At 37.3% G+C, this 25,186-nt stretch overlaps 1 protein-coding gene and 1 long non-coding RNA gene across 3 annotated transcripts; one reads left to right on the forward strand and one right to left on the reverse strand.

Moving 5' to 3' along the window:
- The first annotated feature begins 2,224 nt into the window (after positions 1-2,224).
- Positions 2,225-8,570, forward strand: LOC146387558 (uncharacterized). The gene is made up of 2 exons (XR_014800294.1): positions 2,225-2,430; positions 6,827-8,570. It is a non-coding gene; the product is annotated as an uncharacterized LOC146387558 (long non-coding RNA).
- Positions 8,571-14,054: 5,484 nt separating this feature from the next.
- LOC146387559 (complement decay-accelerating factor) lies at positions 14,055-24,371 on the reverse strand. Of its 2 annotated transcripts, XM_084929240.1 has the most exons (13): positions 24,154-24,371; positions 21,153-21,338; positions 20,963-21,062; positions 20,430-20,500; positions 20,024-20,203; positions 19,525-19,563; positions 19,264-19,395; positions 19,001-19,060; positions 18,352-18,390; positions 18,226-18,267; positions 18,078-18,129; positions 15,282-15,357; positions 14,055-15,083 (listed from the first exon to the last, which is right to left on the reverse strand). In XM_084929240.1, the coding sequence occupies exons 1-12, from the start codon at positions 24,227-24,229 to the stop codon at positions 15,300-15,302; spliced, it is 1,035 nt and encodes a 344-aa protein (XP_084785366.1). In that variant the 5' UTR covers positions 24,230-24,371; the 3' UTR covers positions 14,055-15,083; positions 15,282-15,299. The 2 variants fall into 2 exon arrangements, with proteins under 2 accessions (XP_084785366.1, XP_084785367.1); XM_084929241.1 differs by lacking the exon at positions 15,282-15,357.
- Between the last annotated feature and the right edge of the window lie 815 nt (positions 24,372-25,186).

Here is a 25,186-nt window from a genome sequence, read left to right on the forward strand (position 1 = left end):
CATATCAAAACATGTTAAATGTCAGTGCTTTTACATTTATTTAAAATCTCTCATTCTAGCTCGCAGTCAAACCCAAAGTTTATATCCTGTTTGATTTAGTTTAATTTAGTTTAGATTTAAAGAAGCTACAATAAATTAGTTTGTGTTTGATGTCTTTGTAATTTAATGTGACAGTTGTCCTATAAACATAACACAATGTGCAAAACCAACCTATATTTTCCACTCTGTGGATGACCTAACAAGGGATGAGAAACCAGGACCAGTAGTCCCTTTGGTGTGCCAAAGTGTTCAACCTGTTCCACCATATAGAAGAAAATGTGCAATAATTGCAAAGAAGGAATATATAAGTTTGTATGTAGGTGTGTACGTATTTTGTGTTGCAAGTTGGTAAGAATAGCGACATCAATAGAGTTACTGTAAGAACTGCAAACTATATGTTGAGCAGGAGTCTGAATCATCACCACAGTTTTACTCACTTCTTACTGACAAACACATCAGCGATGTTCTGTAGACCATAGTGGTTACACTGATGAGCATCTCTGTAATGACTTTAGGTCATAAAGCTCAAAAGTGCACTTATTTTTCTAAAGAAACCCCAGGCTGCTACGGATAGAATGAATTAATTAAATGTGAATGTTTTCAGATTGTACTTAATCTTCTGAACATTTAAAGAAAGCACAACTATTTATTTTTTAGGTTATTGGACAGTAGTTTCAGTGTTCCCATCTACAACAGATCAAAACTGAAATCAGTTTGATACCACTGAGCTAGCCTTTCAGATGATAGCTGTGTCTCCATCTACTGGGAATTTGTCCTTCAGTCAATTATCATGCCGCTCTTAAACAAGAACTTATATCAAACTTAGAGAGGTTGTATTTAAACCACATAGCTGCCCTGGTAACACTGCTGAGACTAAAACAGATTTGTTCTCTTACAAATTAATAATATTTTTCACTTTTTCTCAAAAACAAGAACATAATTCGGAAGGTGTAATAAAAGTCAAAATAACCGAGTCTAATCAAACAGCTACCACTTTAAACATACATACCAGGATGGCTTTGTTTGTCTGTGTAAAAGTGGGATCTTTAATTACTTTAATAACTAGTCTCAGCTGCCATAAATATCCCACCAAAACATAAGCTACATGACATAACAATTACCGTAAAGTGCAGTGAAGCGAAGCAGTGAATCACGTCAGAGTAATGGTTGCTACGGGATTTGTGACGTTTACCGCCTAAATTAGAATGAATGTCTTCTTCGGTCTGATAATAACCTAACTATACAAACTGCAGTAGCTCCAAAGGCAGATACAGAATCACACAGTCTATGGTTTTGTTTTTACCATTTGAGCAGCTCCTTGCCCGAATCTTGGTATAAAAAAATATAGCATGTTTATAGGATAGAAGTCATCTGTTACTCACAAAAGATGTATAGTGAATGTCTAGAATTTCACTTCTGATATAGTATAATGCACCCAAAAAATAACCTCACGGTACCAAGTCACTATTTCATGAATATGGTGCCATCTATTGTGACACAATGCTCATTGCAATGTAGACGATTGTTTTTTTGTTTTTTTCTTGTAACCTTACAACTTACTGCAGGATCAGTTATGTTACAAAACATTTTAGGAGGTCCCTTTCCGAAGAAAAAAAAGGGGGTGGGGGCTTTAGTCTTATTAAGAGAGTACTTCAAAACACAAGGCCATTCAATTAAGCATTCTATATAATTTGATGTGGATGTTAATATAGGTTCGTCTGTGTGTAGCAGCTATGAAATATATTACTTAAAATGATCATGGTTCATATCTTTTTAGCCATTTAAAATTTAAGCAATTATTGCCTGATAAAGTATAACCCACGTCCACTTTCGTGCGACATTAGCGGGAGTAGGGCAGAAGAAAACAATTTTTGAAAAGCTATATAATTTATACAGAAATGCGCCCCACCCCCCAAAGGTAAAGTGTACCAGCGATTTCTACTCTTTATATCTAACATGATAAATATCCTTTATATGTTCTACTTGCTGTTTTCATTTTTTTCGTAACAGGCTCTCGTCACGACATCTGGTATCTGCGTCAGTGGGAGGTAGTTTACGGTAAAACGGCGACCATTACCATGTGATTTCACCGATGTTTGTAAACATGCGTCAGCCACATGTGATTCTGGCGATGAGGAAAGAGTCTCCAGCCGCTTGGCCAATCAGTAACCGGGGGAGTGTCAGGGGCGGGGTTCTCGTCTTGCGCTATGGAAAATCGTTAGGGGAATACACTGTGATAACGCGCGGTCTGAGATTGATAATGGCGACAGTAACGTCGAAACCTGAATCAGATGGACTGATCGTTCAGCGAGGACAGGGTCTGAGTGCCACCGGCCGGGAAGTGAGTGACACTCCTTCGCCACGGGAGGAAGACAGGCTTGGGATAAACACGTAAGTTATTTATGCTATTACATGGCCAAAGCGACATAATACTGCGTATGTTGCGTAGAGAATACCACTATGTAATTCATAACCACTGGATTGCTGGATGAAAAGGTAAGAATAAAAGCCCAGGGGTGCTATCGTGAGAGTGTAAAGAATGACGAAAGAAAATAAAAGTCTTGCTTTCACAGTCTTATAGGCTAGGGCGCGGAGGCTTGATGGCAAAAAGCGGTTTTAAACACTTTTGTAAAATCACGGTGCTTCATCATCGATATGACAACAGGTAAATTAAACTGCGTCAGCGCGAACTCCGACAAGCCACTTGAAATCCAGTGGGAATTTCCGCTGCGATGGTTGAACGTGCTGCGAAGGGATAACAGCGTAGTTGAGCTCATTCCGAAACTTGACTTTTGACTGTTTTTAACGTTAAAATGAGGATGTAAACAAAGCGTGGTGTCGACAGGGATGGCGTGTCAAGGAAGAGCTCGGAATAGGATGCTGCGCAAGAGATGGATAGTGCGTAATCCTGTTGTGGGAGAGGACGATGTTACGCAGTTCGTATTGGCACGATCATTAAACAGCCAGTGGCCTCATTTTTCATTGTGTTGTCATCATTAAAGTGCAGTTTTGAATAAAGACTAGTGTACATATACGTGTTGTGCTCTTATTTGGGGGATTTGAGAGGAAATAAAAACTTGAGCGTTTAGTAAGCAACACAATGGTGACGCAGCTTGATTTGAGGGTTAGGTATCAAGCAACATTTGCTGCGTCACAGAGATCCCAGGAGGTCCTTAATAGTAACCTGGGAGTGTGCACTTGATCTTTCAAAAACAAGCTGTATGTCCAAAACATAGGGGGTGCTATTGAGTAATACAATAGCTGGCAATATTATTTGCTGTGCAGAGATGTTGACACACAGGTATTTTTCCTCTCGAATGACCACTCGGTGTTTTTCCTCTTTATCTCTGGGGCCTACTAAACCCTACGCTATATTGGTGGCATGGTCAAAGATAACCGGATTATAAAACTTAAATAAATTACTCACAGCCTTAAGCTGCTAGTCATAGTTTTGCAATCATCGCTGTTACTGTAAATTGGAGCCATTTAGCAGATTTGTCACACTTTACTAGAGCTTGTAATGTACCCCTGCCAGAGCACAATAGGACACTGACACGCTTGATGTGATAACACCGTTGTTGCTGTTGGCACTGAGGCGGCTGGTCTCTCCTACCTTCCTTATGACCTCAGTGAAGAAAGGTGTGGTCCCTCCTACTGCTAACCTGTCAAAGGGACAGAAGATAAGGTGCTTCGTTGCCTCTCAGAGACCAGGTGAAAATGAGACACACAGGCAGAGCAAACACCATCCTGTCAAGTGGATTTGTTCACTCAATGGGTGAATCAGCAGTAACCTCATGAGTTGCGAAACCACTGACAGGGAAATGGAAAGTGAGAGGAAGACAAAGAACGGGAGGGGACCTTTTGAACTTTAATTATGTGTACTGAATAGAAACTTGACTCCCTAGGGAATGTCATTATGGTTGGTTTAAAACTGAGGTAGAGGTTACGGGAGAAAGCACAATCTGATCACCAAAGGAGGGTCAGGGTGGCCTAAAAGCAAAATATCACAAAGGCTCATTTGCATTACCTTGAAAATATGAATCAAGTAATATATTCTGAATTAGGTTTTAAAGGCTGCCAGAGGTCATTCGAATATTCTTCTCTGGTGTGAGAATCAGGCCCCGTGTAGTCTTAATGTTTACCACGTCTTAAAAGGCTGACCAGCAGAAGCGACCCACTTTCACAGACAAGGAAACGTGACCTCAATAGTTATTTTGCCATTCTTTTGGGGGGAGGCGATGGTTCTCAAGTCAAACAAACAGAAGCCTTCAACCCAGTTTTATTCAGACTTCGTGGAGAAATTTCACAACAGAGAGGTTACCAAAAACTACTACAAAACAATCCCTCTTTTAGAGCCGGAGCAAATGCAATTCAGCTGATTCGGCTGGTCCAAAAATGGATGCGGCAAAGAGGTGCTTTTCAAAGACGAGAGAGGCCGTGTGAATCCATTGACGGATGTGTTTACAGCAGGGGGCCAGCATCACCTGTAGCCCACATAAGCCTTCAGAGAAAATAGTGAGCGACCCACTGCCTCTTAAAACAGATCCCTCCTACACACAGATTACAGAATAGGAGGTGGCATAGAGCCGAGAGATGACAGTGCTAAATTTAAACTTGGAGCACTGCTGGCCTTGCCAGATGATGATGTATTAATAGATAAGTGTGAGGCAGCATTCATTTGCAGGTATTGTTAGCTGCTAGTACCTAATGTGCTGTGAAAGAGGCAAAAACAGCTGGAACCCACAAGTCTACAGGCACCTGCCATCATTAAATGCCTCCATATTTCTTGTTTTTAACTACTGTAAATACGATTGAACGAATATAGGAAAGTGAAACAGTATCATAGCTTATTTGTGTTTTTCAGTATTTTTGTCCAAAATAACTTATCAGCAGGGAACACTAACCTGGTTTCACCTCTCTCAGAAAGTGAAATCTAATTTGTTTTTACAGCCATGTTTAAAATATTTTAAATCTGTGTATACTTTTCTCTCTACTTGTTTAAATCATAAACCCACTCTTGTTACCACCATGACATCTGATATTTCCCATCCCAACAAGAAGAGTAGGAGCCAGGACAACGTGATAAAGTGTAAATCAAGTCTTCCGCCTGTGGCGTTCCCATTTATTCCCACCCATTGTGCAGCAGATCCAATAAACAAAGTGTCAGGCTCATCTGAACGCGTTATGGCTCTAACCTCTCTAAACATTTTTCAATTTGTTGCTCTGAAGTGAAGGTGATGCAACATAGGAGGAGACATCCAAGTTTTATAAGATCCAAATATTTGGAACTGTTAGGACATTGTCTGTACAGAAAAAAAATCAACAGCAGATGAGGTCTAATAGTTCCAGACAGGTATCATGTGATTCTTTTTTCTTTTTTTTTGCCTCAGCTCCTTTAATGGCAGTAAATCAAAAAGCAGTGAACGTCAACTTTAAAGTCAAATTAAAATAGCTCTCCAATGTGTTGTGTACTCCACATATATACATTCACATCTGTGAACCAAAATATTCTGTAGGTTTTTTTTAAGCAGCCCAATTGTTAAGGGTGGTTCAAAAACACATCACCTCGATGAGTTTGCCCCTCTCACTCCCGATAAATTAGGACCTCTAATCTGTAAGAGGATTAACCACCTACCCTGTTTACACGTGCACACAAGTACACAACCCCTCCCCCCACTGTCACACGCACACGGTGTCACACATATGTAGGCATTCAGCATTCATTTTACGTCACCTGCTCTAATTTGGCCCAACCCAGTGTCTCTCTGTGACACATTAACAGTCTGCTGAGATTGGGATTGTGTGTGTGTATCGATATATCGACACACGCACTGGGACACAGTTATGTTACCTGTAATCCTTTTTTAAAGCAGTTTGCCTATGATTTTAAAGGTAAAGGTGGTGATCGCATGCATCTTGAAATTGTGACTTCAAATTAAACCACTAGTTGTGTAACTCAAACCGGAGTGATGCGCCTTTAACAAGCCGTAGATGGTCAGGTGACTTGGCAGGGGGAAAAAAACTGCTTCGATGCTGAAAGCAGCTTCTGCACACACAATAGATGGCGAAAAGAGCTTGTAGTAAAAAGAACAAGCGATCAGGACAGATGTAGATACAGAGTTCACTGCTATTACTGTGGCGTGGGAGGAGTCAGAATAAACAGGGCAAAGACGGATGAAAGGAGTGTCGCGGCCTTTAGACTACACTGTCTGCCTGAGTTACTCCTGAAGCTGGTACTGTATTCATGTAAATACCGTGAGTTCCTGTCAAAACCAATAGCTTTGCATTTTGTTTAGACACAAATGCATAATAGCACTGGCCACCATATATTCCCTAATGTTTTTTTTTTTTTGCTAGTGCCAGTACAGTACTAGTGCCAGTATAGTACAACTGCTTTTGTTTGTGAATACAAGACATTAAACTACAAGTGAGGAGGATTAGAGATTCACTGACAGGGAAATTATGCCTGAAAAACACATGATGGTTTTGGGATTAGTTTCTACGTCACATTTTCCCATCAGCAGAACGCAGTGAGCTGATATAGTGCAGGATCATGCCAGCCTTTTCATGCTCGACCCACAAATAGAACGTGGTGAGTTTTCACTTTATTTGTCTTGGTATTGTGCTGCATTTCCAGCAGAAACCAGGAGCAGCAACAGAGAAAGTCTCAAATGAGTTCCCTATGGACATTATGTACTCTGCATACCTTATAGGGATGAACAACAGGAGTTCTTACTAATGAATACTTACCTATTTCAGGACCTATTTTTCCCATTTTGCACCACAGTCAACTCCACTTGGACCAAGAGCAGGACTGGATGCCTGAGGCAGACCCAGGAGAGGCCACAGTATCCTATTGTGCATTACAAAGAAGTCCACAGGGAGCTGCAGCGATCTATTTTTCCACAGTATGATTCATCGACAATTTTTGTTAGAGTTCGTTTCTGGTGCCAAGCTGCTACTGTGCCCTTTATTACATTGAGATCACCTGATGCTCTCCTAATGCAAGATACTGAGCTGCTGTGTCATTCTGAAGTGTTCTGTCCATCAATTATTTCGTTGCTCTCAGTGTCGGAATCTTCCTGAGTCTGGAGTTCTTATTTAAATTTGTCTCCACTTGGAAAGTTTTAATTCTAAAGTAGCGACTTTTTAGCTTGAATCTTTGAACTTAAATCAAATGTGTCTGTAGCACATATTGCACATATTCAGTAAGCTGTACTTAGCATAAAGAGTCAGTTTCATCATAAATAAGGAAAACAGTTGTATTTTTTTGTTTCAAAGTCATTATCTAAAAGTTAAAGGGATGTCCATCAAAAATGCTTTGATGTAATTTCAGCACCACAGCACGAGTTCTCCCTCTGAAAAAGCCACAGATCAGTGCCTTAAAACAAAAAACAAAAAATGTTTTTCTCCATAATGTAGTCAAAACAAAAAGCTGTCATTCGTGAAACTAGTGTTACTGCCATTTCAAAGGGCATCATTAATTACACTGGGCAGGTGGCTATGACTTCAGGAAAGAACATCTGCCTAATGGGAAATTTAATTAGTATTATTTTTATTTGTACACAAATCAAATGTACTACCTTGTGGGCTGAGGTGCTTTGACAGTATTAGAACAAATCAGTTGCTAAAATGAAAATTCAGCATGTTGATGAACTTCATTGTCGTCTCATTCTCAAACACAACACGTGCCAGAAACTCTGCTTTGATTTTGTGTTCCCACAGACACTGGCCAAATCAACTGTAAAATGATGTGCTCAAAAGTAGTGTTTCTATTTATTTTATTTTATTTTATTTTATTTTATAATTTCAGATGAGGACATGCCTTCAGACAGTGGATTCTCTCAAAGTTATCCTCCCCAGGGAACTGGTTTCAGATGGTGTCTTAGAGTACAAAATCCCATCTAGCACCATTTGAAATCGGTGTTCTTGAGTGGGAACACACTTCGGGAATGATGTCACTGAACCGTATTCTTCATTAGGTTGACAGAAAGTTTACTGCATTGTTTGTGTCATAAATTTAGATGTAGCTCTAGATTTCTTGTACATTTCTCCATGTAATATTCCAATCCTAATGCTCAGCAAATCAGAAAAAAAAACACCAGTTTGATCCCAGTTCTCTGACCACTAGACCCCCCCTCCCCCTCTTACCAAGGCTGACCGTTTTCCTCTGGTGTTCAGAGTTTCCATCATGTCTAGCACCATTTGAAATCGGTTACAATGTGGAGGGACTATCAACAAAGATTTTGCTTCAGTTGCAGATGGAATTCCACTTGATGGCAGCATTGCTCTACAATCTTCAGAATTGTCCAGGCTTGCCAATAAAGAATTCTTGAAGCAGTATATTATTGTAGGGTCTTTGCCTTATGATATAAAGCCTGTTGAGGCAGCTGTTGTTGTGATTTGGTGTTATATTACTGAACTGAACTGACAGTGAAAGATTTTCTGAGTAACCCTGTTCATTCAGGAGACCAAGAAGAAACGTGCAGGGTGAAGCAAAACTTTTTTAAAGGATTAAAAAGGAAAAAAGACCCTTTGCCATGTTCCAGTCACTCAGCCATGTTATCTGCAAATTACAGACATGTCTTCTGAGTTTCTTCCAAGAACATAAAAAAGGGATTATATGCTTCAGTGGTTAACTGGTCCAGATGTTGTGGTATAGGGTTCATGTAGTTCTTTAAAATGTACATCTGTCCTTTAGTCATCGAAACAGTGTATTGCATTTAAATTATGCACATGACAGTTTTTCTAAACAGTTTTAGCCTGACACTAACACTATCAATATTATCTAATTATGTGTAATATATTTTGTTTTTAAACTTTTTGGATTAATTTAGTAGCAACACCATACTGTTTTTAGGGAGAGAGAAGCTCAGCATCAGCCGCTGAATCATTTTTTAATTATAGCCTACAGTTTATCCAGTGTTCATGCAGGATTTGTTTTTCTTGTTTATGAGCTTTAAGCTAAATTATTGCATGTAATCATATAATACGTGCCTGACAGACTCTCACGCGCTTCATTTACCTGGACACTAGATGGGGAACAAGAACCAGTATTAGCCTAAAACATTAAGCCACTAAATGGCAACCTTTTCACCCTCTACACCTCACGTAGCTGACACATGCATTAAAACTGGGGTCTTTTTGAATAAATTACTGAAAATTCTTAATTAAAATTTCTGAGTGATTAACCCTCTTAGGTGAGGTTAACAACCTCACCTAAGAGGGTTCAGAAATGCATAATTTGAAAAGGTTAATAGTAGGTTGCCAGGAATCAATCTAACCACGACATAACGATTAATTTAAGTCTGTATTTACATCACAAATCAGACTAAATTTGACCACTATATAGATATTTTTTTCTCGTTACCCACCTATTTACACTTAAAGAGTCATATTTCATACTATATTATGTGAAGTATCAAAACTGACATGATAAAAAAGTGCACAGGCTGCCAATGAGAGTTTTTCTTTGTTTCTTTCTGACAACAGCTACTCCAATTGAATTTTGCTCTTTGTAAGTATGGGGACATACTGTCTTTAAGAATTATATCTAAAAGAGCTACAGAATGATTAATTATAGTCACTGACCAGTCAGGTAACACACTTATTACAGTTCAGTAAATGTTAGGCAGGATTTACTATTAGGTTCATGAATTACAGATCTGCCACCACCTCTAACATCCTTTGCTTATGTTGAACCACCACCAGCTGAAAGGTCTCCTTACTGCTTCCCAAATCCTCCTCTGACATTTTCTCTTAACCGAGAGTAACAGGGTTAGCCGCTAAGTGGTGTCATCTAACACAGCTTTTTATTGATTTCCTGCTGCTAGCCTTATCAAAAAAAGTGTGAAGTCTAGGTAAAATAAAATTGCATGAAAGAGGCTACTGAAAGGCTGTCATCCAATGGGGTAAATCTCAATTTGACCTTATTTTCATCTGTTGTGTCTGGAAAGAAGGAAACCGGGGAGATGAAGCCGTCATCAGAGTGAGTTTCTATATCAACAGCAAACAAAAACATACTTCACCCACTTACTTTACTTCCACTATAAAGAAAAAGTTAGTCATAGGGAGTTTGTTAAACATGACGTCATCTGCCTCATCCATTTGTGACCAAGCCCTGTTCTGTGGTCTAGTAAGACTAGTATCACTGCTTGCTTAAAATTATATAATTTGCCCCTGACCTCAGCAGCTGCAGGAAGAAAACTGACAAATGACAGATTGGTCATGGCAGACACGATGTTTAGAAGCCCTGCAGTCATTTTATTACCAAGACAACACTTATGGACTAAGAAGAGAATATCATAACCTCTTAAAAATGAGAAGTTGTTGTCATTAACTTAAAAAAACAAAACAAAACTTGGCTTGTAAAGCTTTGATTAGTCTGGAATCACCACTTGTTTACAGCGGCCAATGTTAACTAACATTAGCAAGCTTCAGATATCTGTCACCAAAGCTGTTTGACATTTTAGTTCTGTATTTATACTAATGTTAATGTTAGGGACTATTGCAAAAACAACTTGTAAGGCATTTCATCAAGCTGAGTCTGTTATCTGATGAGCGGGCTCACGCAGAGCACAAAGGCAGATGGAAACAAACAATTTCCTTTAGCCTTTACTGGCTAAAGTACAAGTCAAAATCCAAAAAGAGGCAAATAAAGCAGAAACCTCGATGACAAACTCATATGCACCTGAAAAACTGGGAACAAAGCTAGGTGGAAAAAATGAAAGGGGGGAAAAACAGTAAGTAAAATCAAAACAACAGACAAGAGAAAGGTTCAAAGTAAAACAGAAAGTGGTCAGAGGACAGCTGAGACAGAGATAGGAACCCTAACAGTAAGAATGAGAAAAAATACAGTAGAAACAAATATGTAATATGGTCCAAAACAGAAAAAACAACACCTCAGGACGATGACAGCTTCTAAAGAAATTGTATTGATATTTGGCACACTAAAAGTCAGTGTGAAATGGTGGGCAAGCGTCCTTGCCCTCTGAAATCCACAAAGCTGAGCCAACTCTACTGTTAGAAAAAATATGGAGGGAGTATAACCTAGACTCCCTCTATAACCTATAACCTATGCACAAAACTCTTGACTCACATTTAACTGTTTAGAATGTCCACAGTTTGTAAAAAGTTGTACAAAAGCCTTTAGAGAGAAAAAAATGCTTCTGATTAGAAGCAACACTACACTGAAAAACTATTAAGTCTCATTGTAAGTAATATAGTACATCATAAGTGTTAATATAACTAACAGTAATGGTTTCCATATTGTTGAAGGTGCTTGCAGCAAAAGCATGTAAACATTTACAGTGTGATGCAGATGGTGGGGCATCCCTGTTTAACATCTGTTTTTTGTCTAATTCTCAGTCCTCAGTGGGAACCATTTATCTCTTGTCTTCAGCTTAAAGATTTCCATCCGCCCCACTCATGAGAACAATTTTAAAGAGGGGTTTCCTCATTCTCCTTTCCACCACAAAACAGTTATGCCGAAGCCACTCTCTAATTTCCCACCATATTTTGTGTAGCCCTGGAAGTGCTTTAGACAACACACGCGAATCATAAACAAAAGTATGCATGCCCTCTCTTCCTGTTTGGCTAGTGGTTTACTTCACAATTACACGTTTTTATCAGTCTGACGTTTTGCCTTTTCTTGTTTACCTCATGTGTAAAACTGCATCATTTCCACTGTTACAGTGCTCCCACCCCCACCCCCAGCTTCACCATGTTGCTGGAAAATAACTACCCAGTGCCCCTCATCCGCAAAAACATTTCCTCCCCTTTGTGTTGTGACATAATCCAAAAATTAATTATGATCTTGAGAAGTTCATGTGATGGGAGCCAGCCTAAAGCCCACTTGTCCATTTGATTTAAAACTTGCTAAATAAATGTTTGATTTTTTTTGACAATAACATAACAAGCTTATGAACTAAAATTAATAATGTCTGAATTTCTATTATATGAACAGAAAGAGAAAGAAAACTATTAGGAAACCCACAAAGAGGATGAAGAGAGATAACAGGACCACATCTTTTTTCTTCACAAACAGGACAAAAGCTCATGGAAGTCTAATGGAAAATCAAGAGGAGCTAATGGAGTTACTTTTAAGTATAACCTTATGCATAGCACATGGAACTCAGAAAGCCAGGGTTTTATCACTTCCTTCCTTTATTTTTCTTTCCTGTAAATCTGCTCTTGTGGTTCTTTTTAAAGATTTTCTGACAGTGACAGTTTTTTTTAAGGTTTTATGACAGTGATGATACATAGAGAGCCACTATGGGTGTGGCAGGTCAGTGGAAAAACAAAGTTAAAGAGTAGGCAGAATAAATGTTACACATTTTGGTGAGTGGAACACTTGGTCAGACACGAAAGACAACCAGCCTGTTTTCTGTTTTCACTTGTTTTTTCAACTTTCCATTCATTTTTGTACTTCTGTATTTGTTATTTGATTGTTAAAGCTACAGAAGAGGGTCGGTAAAGTTGGCTGGTCAATTTATGAAAATTTGATAGAAAACTGTTTTTGTTAACTGCACAAATGAGTATTGTTGAAAATCACAAGACTGGTGGGAATTAAAGGATCAAGGCTTGTAATTAAAGGGTAAGCCACTTTGATAACAACTAGGTGACTAAGCCTTTTAAAAGACTGGCCAATATTGTGAGTTCCTCATGCGTCATCCCTCCCCAGACGCTGGATTTGTCATCATGTTGTTAGAGGGTTTGTTGTAATGTTCTGTTCAAAGGAGAAGCCCAATGAGATTCTTCACTCTTAATCATGATAGCAGCATGGCTTTAGGGGTGGCACTATTGGTCTGAAATTGTTACAAAACTTTTTGATGGATGGATGATTAAATTGTGCAAAGGCTTTAGGTGCCAGGAAACAGAATTACTTTGACAATCCAAGGAATTTTCTTTTCATTTCATATCTGTGGTTTTGACTCAGTTGGTGGATGGTTTGCAAAAACAAACATGTCTCTGTGTTTGTTTGTTTATTTGTCCCCCAACTCCTGCTAGCCTAGGAGTTAAGCAACCACACTTGACACACATGCAAATCTGAGGCCCTTGAAGGTTCGTATCTATATCAAATCTTATATAGCATTACTGTGTTGCCTAACAACCATCTAGCAATGAGCTAAATGGGTCTGTTTCTTTATGCACCTTATATAAGGATTGTCCTTTTAATTTCATGACAGTAACATCTCTTTAAAAACAGAGTACAAGTCCTATTAACTGCCTAGTAATGAGATAGAATGACATATTTTTAGTATTTTTAGCATGTACATTTCTTCATGTAATATTCCAATCCTAACACCTATTTTGTTTCCTTACCTTCTTTTTTTTCCCTGAGTATATTAGTCGCCACCCAAAGTCCAGCACCCTGAGGCTATATGAGCAACAGAAAGAGGACAACGTTTATTGAGTGTAAGAGCCACAATTTAAGACAAATCATGGAGCATCTGTGAATACATCAATAAGACGACCCCTTTAGATGGCTGCTCCAGAAATGCCTCGGGCAACTGAAGACAGACAGTGATGTGTGCTATGGGGGATTGCATTTATTTAATTTTTTTTTCTGCAGAGGGATTTTCAGTTGTTTATTTGTCACATACTGCGACTGGATGTCTCAGTGACGTGATTTTTGTTTTGCTCAACAAACAATGGCTTCAAAGGAAGAAAAACTTTTATAGGACAAAAAATTGTTAGTTTTGTTTTTGTTACAATAAGAAAAACAGACTCCTCAGATGTATCCTTTTAATACAAAAAAGTCCAACGCAAAGTGGACATTTGACCAGTGAGAAAACCTTATAAATATAGTAAATTTCATTTTTAAGGTGTCTTATGGTGAATTGTTGTTTTTGCCAAGATTGTCAAGGTTTCTGAGAAAAACAAAAACCACTTCCCTCTGATAATTAAATGTCTGTCAGCATAACTAAGACAAACAACTATGTTAATGAAGGCGTATCCTGCCGTGAGATAGAGCTGAAGTATTACACTGAATGAAATACAACACTTGAGCAGGATACAATGAAACAGAATCATCACATTTTATTTTGGGCTTGTCTCCGTATGGATCCACACCCTTGTCAGCATAATGGCTTTGTGCTAATCTGTTGACATGACAGTGAATGCATTCACTGAGGCTCTCCTCCTAGGAGAGAAACTTTTACATTTTAAGGTGTGATGAAGACTTCATCATGTTCTTTAACCTGCATAATAGTAGCATGCACAACAAAAATTAGGTTATAGAATCTTTCTCTTATCTAGCAGATTATTTTCATTTTCACAACAGCTTCTCAATCCGTCCAATGAACCCATTCAGTTATGTTTTGTTTGTTTTTTTTTAATCAATTTTGCTCCTTGGTCTTGTAAATTCCTTTCATATTTAATAGAGCCAAATCTTGCCTGATCAAAGAGGAAAAAAACTAAAGAACATAATGAGAAAAAAACTACACAGCCTTTTTCTCATGGGAGTGCCGTTTACTCTTTTTTTCCCCAGCTTAGATCTCAACAATAGACAATGATGAAAAGAAAGTCAGGAGGCAAAGAATGCAGCTGATTGTATCTTTAGAAGTCACCACTTCATTCTACTGACTGAATTAACCACACTGTATGCACTGCATCCCTTTCTAACCTCCTTTCTTCTGGCCAAATGAAACAACACATTAATATATAACATGACATGTAAAGTTATGGTGGTAAAATTGATCAAAAGCTGCAAACAAAAAAATGTTTTCGCAAGAACAACAAGAAAACAACATTATTGTATTTACTCTGTTTTATAACATAAATAATATATAAGCAGCAATAATAAAGTACAATAAAATATTTACAAATTAGTTTTAAAATAATGCAAAAATCAAATATAATATTACAAAAGGCAATCCAAGTTTGATACTTTAACTATGTAAGCTCAGCAGGGTGGATTATCTGCCAAATGAAGTGCGGCAACAATGAAAGTGAGTTGTCTTTCCCCGTCAACTCAGAGAGGCACTGTTACAGTTTGATGGCACATCCTTGGGCCTTTTCATAAAGGTGAAATTCCATGGGAACTAGTGTAAAAAAACAGCAAAAAAACAAAACATTAAGTTGACCTTCATTCACAAAGTAATGCAAAAAGGGAAATGATGCATCATTCTTTTTTAGGCTTCGATACAACACTAGCAATACTAATATTAACAACCTAAACTTACAGACAGAAAAATGGTTAAATATGTCTCTGGTGTATTTTGATGGTTTTATACAGATACCTGGGTGAGGCAGGGAATCTAAAGATTTTGGAAGTGTAATAACCCCGGCTTCTGGTCTTCTCTGGTGTCATATGAGCTATGGTGCCATTAAATAAGGAATTTGCATCAGAATTATGGAGTTATATTACTTTTATGTTAAAAATGTATTAGTTTTATTGCATTCTTAATTGGCAATAAAAAGTGTTAGGTGTTAGTCAATTCAACATTGAGAAATTAATTACTTAACAAAATGACTCTGTCATTGAATGTATATATGAGATCAATGTAGCCTTAATGTCTGAACAGTTTAATGACTGAGCACTTTAAACCTACATTCTTTCTAACGGCTAGTAGAGGAAGACTCTTGTCACCACAAAAGAAAACTCAGTTGTAAATAAAAAAACCTACCCTTTGGATCCCTTCATCAGTAAACACTTTGCTGATGAGTTTTTGGTCTTAATCACTTGTTTGTCAGGTAGGTTTTTTTTGTAACCTTACCATATAAAACACTTTGAGGTGACTGTAAGATTGAATTGAATTTGAATAGTTTCACATCTTACTGAATACAACATCATGTTGTATGGTTGTAAAAACCTAGCAAGATATCTACTCTTCAATCATTTATACAGGCGATCCTAGTCGTATTGGTTTGGACAACCATTCAATAAACACAGTTGTTGACAATCAAACAAATTCCCAAAAACAATAAACATGAATTGAACCTCTTTATTGCAAAGAAATGTGAACAATATTTATTGCTTTGTATGTCTATATAAGTATTCTACATAAAAACAATGTCATCTGTTTTCCTGTCATAGGCCAGTTTTGCCGGGGGAGATAACATTGCTTTATGTTAATGTGATGTGGTTTTGATACATTTTGATTGACAATGAGCCATATGACCCATATGAGCCATATCATATGCTGTGTCGTCAGTTTATTAGTTATATCTGCTCTATGTTCATCATGTCAGATTTCAAAAAAAGACAGGTGAAGGTAAAAATGCTCAGGTTGTTGTGGTACTTCACAAACTAATGGAGATGTAAAGGCAGCTAGGTCCATCTTTTATATGCATTCTGTGGGCATAAGCAGCAAAATATCTATCCATCCATTTGCTAAATTTATTATAACAAATGTTCTGATTCCTTATGGTGTGACATACAAATCAGCAAAAAAACAAACAAAGAGATTTTGTTTTTTTGCTGATTTGTATGTCACAGCTGTTTTTGTTAAAGGATTTCCTCCTGACTTCCCTCATTCCTCAGCAGTCCGGAAACACACACACGCACATCTGAATTTCAAAGACTAAAATGTAGTGGATAGATTTAAACTGCTGCAGCATATTGACGATATATTACTGTACAAGTCCATATAGGTTCTGAAAATACAGCTCTAAATATTCAAAGGTCAAAAAAGCAGAGCATGCAAAGAGAAGTAGCAGAGGCATATACAGGGTGGGCCATTTATATGGATACACCGTAATAACATGGGAATGGTTGGTGATGTTAAAGTCCTGTTTGTGGCACATTAGTATATGTGAGGAGGCAAACTCCTCAAGATGGGTGGTGACCATGGTGGCCATTTAGAAGTCGGCCATCTTGGATACAACTTTTGTTTTTTCAATAGGAAAAGGGTCATGTGACACATCAAACTTAATGGTAATGTCACAAGAAAAACAATGGTGTGCTTGGTTCCAACGTAACTTTATTCTTTCATGAGTTATTTACAAGTTTCTCTTTGTTCACAGCCATTGACATGTCGAAGAAGTTAACACATGAGGAGCGGATTGAAATTGTGTTGATATCTGGTGAACGCAGAAACCGGGTCATTGCAGCAGATTTCAATGCAAGACCCCCTACGAGACCACCCATCTCCCATGCTACAGTTAGCAAACTGCTTGCTAAGTTTTGTGAAACTGGTTCAGTGTTGGATTTGCCAAAATGTGGACGCAAGAAAACTGTCACTAATGAAGAACGATCAGTGGCTGTCCTAGCTTCATTCACCAAGAGCCCACAGCGTAGCGCTCGGCGCATGTCCATTTTTCATCAATGGAAACCTCAAGGCCACTGGATATTTGAAATTGCTACATGATGATGTTTTTCCCTCTTTATGCACTGAAGCTGGCACGTTCCCTGAGTTTTTCCAGCAAGATGGTGCACCACCACATTATGGGTGCCAGGTCCGAGCATTGCTAGATGAACAGTTTCCTGGAAAGTGGATTGGTCGTCGTGGGCCAGTTGAAAGGTCTCCCGATCTGACCCTCTTAGACTTTTATCTTTGGGGTCATCTGAAGGCAATTGTCTATGGTGTGAAGATACGAGATGTGCAGCACCTGAAACTACGGATACTGGATGCCTGTGCTGGCATTTCTCCTGCGGTGTTGCTATCAGTGTGTGAAGAGTGGGAGAAGAGGGTTGCATTGAGAATCCAACACAATGGGCAGCACATTGAACACAGTTTTATAAGTGGTCAGAAACTTGTAAATAACTGATGAAAGAATAAAGTTACGTTGGAACCAAGCACACCATTGTTTTTCTTGTGACATTACCAATAAGTTTGATGTGTCACATGGCCCTCTTCCTATTGAAAAAACAAAAGTTGTATCCAAGATGGCTGAATTCTAAATGGCCACCATGGTCACCACCCATCTTGAGGAGTTTGCCCCCTCACACATACTAATGTGCCACAAACAGGACTTTAATATCACCAACCATTCCCATTTTATTACGGTGTATCCATATAAATGGCCCACCCTGTAGAGTAAAATCAAATGTAAGCCATGCATGATGAAGTTAAGAGTAAAAAAATGGAACTTACCCTTTTCTTCTCATGTTAAACTTGTGCAATAGGATAAAACCTATAATTACACCTGCAAAAAAAACCCCATTAAAGAACATTTTGGTTTTGTTCTCATTTCCACAACAAAATGCACTATATAAATTCCAAAAGAAACAATATACATTACCTAACAAAACCACAGTACCAATGACCACAGCAGCCACTGTTCCTGGAAAAAGACAAGCAAGGTTAAACGCACATGGAAAAAAATACAATAAATGTTTCTTATTAAAACTGGGGTTAAAAAACTCACCACTATCCGTGGCAGTATTTACATTCCCATCATGCATGCCTGCAAAAAAATATACAAAAAACAAACAAACAACCACAGTTTTAGTATTCAGTTTAAACTGTTAGGGCAAGAAGGATACATCTATATATCGACCGACAGACAGACAGACAGACAGACAGACAGACAGATAGACAGACAGACAGACAGACAGATAGATAGATAGATAGATAGATAGATAGATAGATAGATAGATAGATAGATAGATAGATAGATAGATAGATAGATAGACTTCACAATTTTCACATTTCATAATTTAGTGTTCTCAGGCAGAGAGCACAAGCACAAAAATGTTAAACTATGCAAGTTAAAGTCTAACTAAGTAAATTTAGTATTAAAAAATTAATGTGTTATATACACATGAATAATCTATGACCGACCTATCTCATGGCTTTATATTAGCTGTCAACTCATGAGACATTATAATCAGTTACAAAGTATCACAATCTATGTTGTTCAAAGTCTTTGAGAACCTTTATATTCTTTCCACAAAGTAATGACATTCAGTGGTGTACAATATGCAATTTGGTAGTCAATGTAACATAAAAACAGGCCAAAATATTAAAAAAAAGAAGGTTCAAATGCTTGAGTGCTTTATAAGACATCTCTCTACCTTGAAAGGATGATGATGTAGTTGACAGAATACCGGTAGAAGTAGCTTTTCCTCTGAAAACTTTTGAACAGCACAAATAGAATAATTCTCCCCAAGTTTCAACAAAGCTTCAAGAAATGTTTAAGTTTTCACTTTAAATTTTTAAGTATCAACAGGATAACAGTAGGTCTATATGAAAAGTTGTTTCTGAGATGCATGCAACATGCACATAATAAATTCATGCTCCTGTGATTAAACAGTATCAATTCAGAGTTTTTCTGTACCTTTTGGTAAAGTTGAGAGATTTGGTATTGAACTGGTTGTGACAGTTTGAGTTCTGTGAACTGTGGGTGCAGCAGAGGAATCTGAAAACGTGGATACTTTTGCGTCAGTTGTTGTCAAATCCGTTATGGCAACTAGCATGAGGAAGAGAAAAACTGCTTTTTAATGGAAGAGGTAAAACCACATAATTCATAATTATTCTCTATATTTCAATATATATAATTCTGTAAAACCACTGTTATCCATTATTTCTCTTTATATACCTTGTGGTCGAGAAGTAGTAGCTGGCGCTCTTGTCACTTCTGTCAAATAGGAATAAAAACAGAAAACACTTTCCTTCATATCATGTCAAAGGAAAAACTAAAATGAAAAAGCACAGCAGCAGCAGCTGTTGCTCCTTGACATAGCTTCCCCCCCCCAACAACTCTTGTGGGGAAAATTTATGCTTTAGTTAATACAATGTTAGGTTATTATTAGAATTAGTGTGCCAGTTAGTAGGTAAACTACATGGATGGAGAACATTTATAAAAGGTAAATATTAAAAGCTGAAGATAATGGCAAATTGATACATAAGCGATAATATGACATGGTTTGAAAGTGATCAGTATAAAGAACATTCGTAAAAACGACGTTGAAGAATACAAAAACATCTGTATGATCCTCAAATAATGTAATATTCTCAAAACATTATGATCACCTCAACCTGCTTTGCATCATAACATTAAAAGTAACAAGTAAAACACACTGATGCATTGGCCTTACCATTGCATACAGGTTGATCAGGACTGTATTCACCAGTTTCATCGCATACAACAGTATCACTCCCTATGAGGGTGTATCCTTCATGACAGGTATAACGTATGGTATTGTTGTATTCTGAGTCAGCTTCAGAATCCCACGAAGTATTGCCATTGGCTATTGCAGGTTTGTCACATGTTATAACTGAGAAACAGAAAAACCTCTTTACTCCAAAAAAAAATCACAAAATGATCACAAAGTAACACATTTTACTCCTTATATATAGTGGCATTAATAACTGACATTGAGGAAAAAAAGTAACAGAACAGAGGACTGGAGGAATGTTTCTGAATAAATGCTTATCTTAGAAACATTAAGTAACAGTTTTGACCAGTTCTATGACTGATAGCTAACAAATGAAGACATTTACTTTCGCAAGAAGCTTTGCCACTCCACCCTTGATCATAGCACTCTTTGAAGCTCGATCCGCTAATCTGGTAACTGTAAAAAGACAGAGTGAAAACAAAGCTGCTTTGTTAATTTAAGGAAATGTTAATCCTTAACAGTCATGAAATTGCAATGCACTGAAAAAACATTTTTACAACTGAATCAATCACTGTTGTTAGAAGGAGAGCCAAGTTTCTAGCCAGTGAAACCACAAAGTAACATCTTATGACAACCAATCTATTTGTCTTTCATATGTATTTTGTTTTCTTTAGAAATATTTTCCATTAGTCAATGCATTCCATTGCACAGACATCAGTCATTTATCAGTACTTTATGCCAGACAACTTTTAGCACTACAGCATGAAGAAATGCAATGTTTGGAAATGAACATTAATATTTTAGTTATTTTTGTATGTCACTACTTCATGATTTGCATTTTTCTTTTTGGATTTTCTTATATTTTAACACAATGCTCAACCAGATAAGTATGAGAAGGTGAAACAGGTTTATACTTGCCCTTTTTCACAAGTTACTTTTACTAGAGCACCAAACAGAGTACCCCCACTTGTATCAAACTTCATATGTGGCTTTGCTGGAGGTTGACCACAGTCTTTCTCTGTAGCATAAAAAACAAACAACAGATATCACTACAGGTGTTTCAGGCTGTACATTAACTCACACAATAACAGTAGTAGACAAGACTTACTCTTGCAGATGAGCTCTGACTCAGTCCATTGATCATTAATGCAAGTTATAAATTCAGAGCCGCTTTCTTTAATATATCCACTAGAACACTCTAACGTGACCATGACATTCTCTGGGAAAACATTCTTTAGAAGTGATTCATTGGTTAGGACAGTATTGTTCCCTCCCTCAGGTTTAGGACAGTCACCTGGAAGTAAAAAAAAAATGGTTTAAAATCAGTAATCATGACAGTTAAACACTAAACATGAAAATTTGATTAAAATGATTAAAAATGTAAAGACAAATTCAGCCAATATCATACATAACTTATAGGCTTTAGTGGAAGACATGAATGAAAATAATCTGTCGATCCTAATTCCTCATCAGAAATCGCTTTTTTAGTAAGGCAACTTTTAGAAATAACCTAATGGAGAGGGATAATATAACTTCCTTCGGTGAAGTTTGTGTTAACATCCTTATTTTCAGTCACATTTTGTTATTTGTATAAAAACACTGAAAATATAGGTTCCTATCATCATAATACAGAAAAATCTATACCCTTAGTGATGAGATGCACTTAATTCTTAATACTAAGTTTTCCAATGAATATTTAAGAAAAAAAGAGATAATTGTGGTGGGGCGTGGCCGGCGGTGCCGTGCAGGGAGGGCGGACGCACCTGCACGGCACCGCCGGCCACGCCCCACCACAATAATGTTGCCCCCCCAAAAAAATGTGTTTTCCTGCATGCTTTCTTTCTTGCACACACAGGAAGAGATTCCCCATATTTCCTAATATTTCCCAACACAGACACACAAAGGGGGAGAGTGTAAAGCCCAAAGCCAGGTGCTTGTTTACAAAAGTCTTTGGTCTTTGCAATGCAAATGCAGGTGTACAATGTATTTGATCATTCTATATATATATAACAGACAAAGGGTTAGACTGATGTAAGTAAGCTTAAATTTACAAGGTTTTGGAGCAGGTCTATTTTTTAAATTGAGAGAACCCCAAGAGGAAATGAAATAGATGTTAGAGTATGCAGCCAAGAACTAAAGCCTTATTCATTCATTCAGTGAAAACCTGCTTTGGCTTTTTTTTTTTTTTGACATGCACAGATTGTAGAGATTGATTGTGGAATGTCTGAATGGCGAACAAAAAATAAACATAGAAACAGGAAAAGTTGCTACCAACATATCTACATAGATACAATTTGATTTTAAAAACAAATCTGATTAACCCTGTGCTTTTTGTACTACAAAGGCGGTTTACTTCTTACTAAAGTATATCTTACCGCAATATAACTTATCCTCCAAACCTAACCTACCGCAGAGCGGGTTAGATTAGCGATCAGTAGATATGAAATCTGAGCCTACTGACTAATCAGTCATGACTTTTCCAGAGAAGATCCTCACATTATCTCTGGAAAAAAGACTCTAATTTATTTTGTGTGTTTTGTAAAAAATATGAAAACAAGGCCACCTACATTACATCACATTTGTATGTACACTAAACCACATTGAAATTCTACTTTTAGATTTATTCTTTACTACCTCTCTCACGAGGCTGTAACAAACAACAAGAACTAAAACTTCCTTCTAAATATTAATTTAATCAAAAATTCATTATAATCCATGAGATTCTCCTGTGTCTTGATACAGGAGCTATATAGCTGATAAAGCTGTAATATTGATAAGTGTGTTAATGTATACAGTTAGAATTTTGGGTCACTTTCTTTTCTGGTTTCAAAAAGCCTAAACATATGTGGTTGGTGCATAGTAATGAAATGTACATCACAGGGGCCTTTTTGTTTGAAGAAATGTTGACTAATCTTGGCATTTGTAAATGGATACTTGCTGTTATAATATAAAAGGAATACTTAACCAAAATGACAAGAAAAAAATGGTTCACTGTAGGTTCATTGTGCTGTGATGGTTGTATGTAGGTTTGTAATGTATGTGTGCTCGCAGAGGTCATTAGTTCATTGGAATAAAGCCACCCCCACACATGGCTCAATGTATGGTGCCTCAGTGTGTGCATGCTTATATGTATCAACATGTGTAAGTATATATGGCTATGGCTTTGTACTGGTATCTGGTCATGGAACTACACTCCATTTAAGCAGATTGAGTTCTAACTTGGGAATGTCTGGTTACTAAATACATAGTATTTAACACGTGATCACAGGGATCTCTGTTGCTACTGATGTTGTTTTTTTCTACAAAATAAGAAAACGAGTAACCACTTGTGACTAATTAAAAATACCAAGATTGATTTCAATTATATGTGCTTCAACTTAGTGTAAATCAGATATTTAGCAGGTGAAATAAATGTTAAACTTACTTTTGAGGGTATTAAGACGTTAAATATGTTGTTTGAACAACAAATTGTGGCTATTTTTTTTCTCTCTCAACAGACTAGGTATAGTATGTTATCATATTATAATGCTGAACCAGGCATTCACCTGTCCCTCTTGGTAATGGAAGTGTTAATAAGTAACCATGGATTTCTTATTTCAGTAGGTCTTCCCACTGGAAATGTTAAGAGGTCATTAATAAATCTAAATCTAAAGTTGTGGATAAGTAAACCCAGGTAAACTGAACTAAACAAACAACTACTAAAAAATATAAGAAAAAGAAAAACTTTCTACTTTTTGGTAGTCTTAGCTTAACTGACATCTTCGCTCAAAATATTATTTCTCACTTTCTAAATTTGTTTACTTCAAAATAATCGCAGGAGTGCGCTGTATGGTAGAGTAGTAGGTATTTCTCCTCATGACAATTTATTTCAAATATTCGTGTCAGCTAGTAGTATTCAATGTGAAATGTATAAAACTGTATAACTGTAAATATCTCAACAGCTGCTGATCATTTCAGAGATATTCATAGAAGTTGGCGACTTTTCTTTTCCTCTTGCTCAGACAGTAAAAAAATGTAGCATGGCTCTCTTAGTTAGAGTTCTCCTGTGACTTGGTTGATAATTATTATCTCATTAAGCAGACTCCCCCGAGAATGGTGTTACTACTGACCTGCTGCCTTTACGACCAAGAGGTACATTAATAGCAGGGACTTGAGTCTTCGCTGTGTGTCCAATAGAGTTTCCATGTCGCAGAAGGACAAAAAAGATCCTGGTCCAACTCTGGAAAATCCTTACGTTAACCGCAACTTGTTCAGAGAGGCAAGAGGGAGACCTGAACCGCTCCTCAGACTGTCAACACTTACTCTGCTGTCTGCGAACGCGTCATGCTGTTTGTATTGCACGTGTAACCGGAAGTGAAGTAATTTCCTCCACAATAAAAGCCTCGAAGAAAGAAGAACCCTCTCCAGAAGAAACCTGCCGACTGAATTAGGAAACTAGCCTTTTTAAGGTAAGTACATGTTTGTGATTTTCTTTAAAATATAATATTGGTGTATGAATTTGTCGCTTTCTGAATGCTAACCTGCGCATACAACTTCACATTTCACACTCTGTAAACAACTCAGGTAACGTGCAAATTCTTACTGTTCAGTTTTACATGTTTAAATGTTTAGATATGCACATATAATTACAACTGATTGTACACTTCATAGCCTTTAAACAACTCACGTTTAGGCCTAATGTACAATCTTTATGTACAGTCTTATTGTTTAAATCCTTCAAAGACACACATGTTTTTATATACATGCGTGTGTATATATTGGGTATGGGTATGTGTGTATGTATATGTAGACATAATTATATGCGTATGAAATATGGATTTAATATAACGTAAAAATAGTTTAGTTTATTTTGAAATGCTGTGGAAGTATTAAAGGAAGTTCTGCTAAATTTATACGCTATATATACATGTGAGAGGTTTTTTGCAACTGGCAGCAACCCGAACTGCCAAGTCAACTGCCCAATCTGTTCCTGCAAATAGAGTAGGAGCGGTGATATCTCCAAACAGTACAAAGAGGGGAAAAGGTGAAACATTATATGACTGTCTTGGAAAAGAAATCGGCCATCCCCTCTCTGTATCTTTAAAACCTCTTTTTTGTTTCACGGGTCCTCAAAAGGTGAAAACAGTTATTTCTAATAAATCT

This window comes from Perissodus microlepis, chromosome 5 (genome assembly GCF_051167445.1).
Source record: "Perissodus microlepis isolate ML-2025 ecotype Zambia chromosome 5, ASM5116744v1, whole genome shotgun sequence".
Lineage (NCBI taxonomy): Eukaryota > Metazoa > Chordata > Actinopteri > Cichliformes > Cichlidae > Perissodus > Perissodus microlepis.

Bases quoted from the DNA above. Each gene is read 5' to 3' on its own strand.
- LOC146387559 (XM_084929240.1), bottom strand. From the start codon at position 24,229: ATGGAAACTCTATTGGACACACAGCGAAGACTCAAGTCCCTGCTATTA. The intron at 19,564-20,023 runs GTAAGGCCAATG...CCTATTTGACAG, and splicing joins TGATCAACCTGTATGCAATG to AAGTGACAAGAGCGCCAGCT. The intron at 19,061-19,263 runs GTACAGAAAAAC...GCTGTTCAAAAG, and splicing joins TCTCTCAACTTTACCAAAAG to TTTTCAGAGGAAAAGCTACT.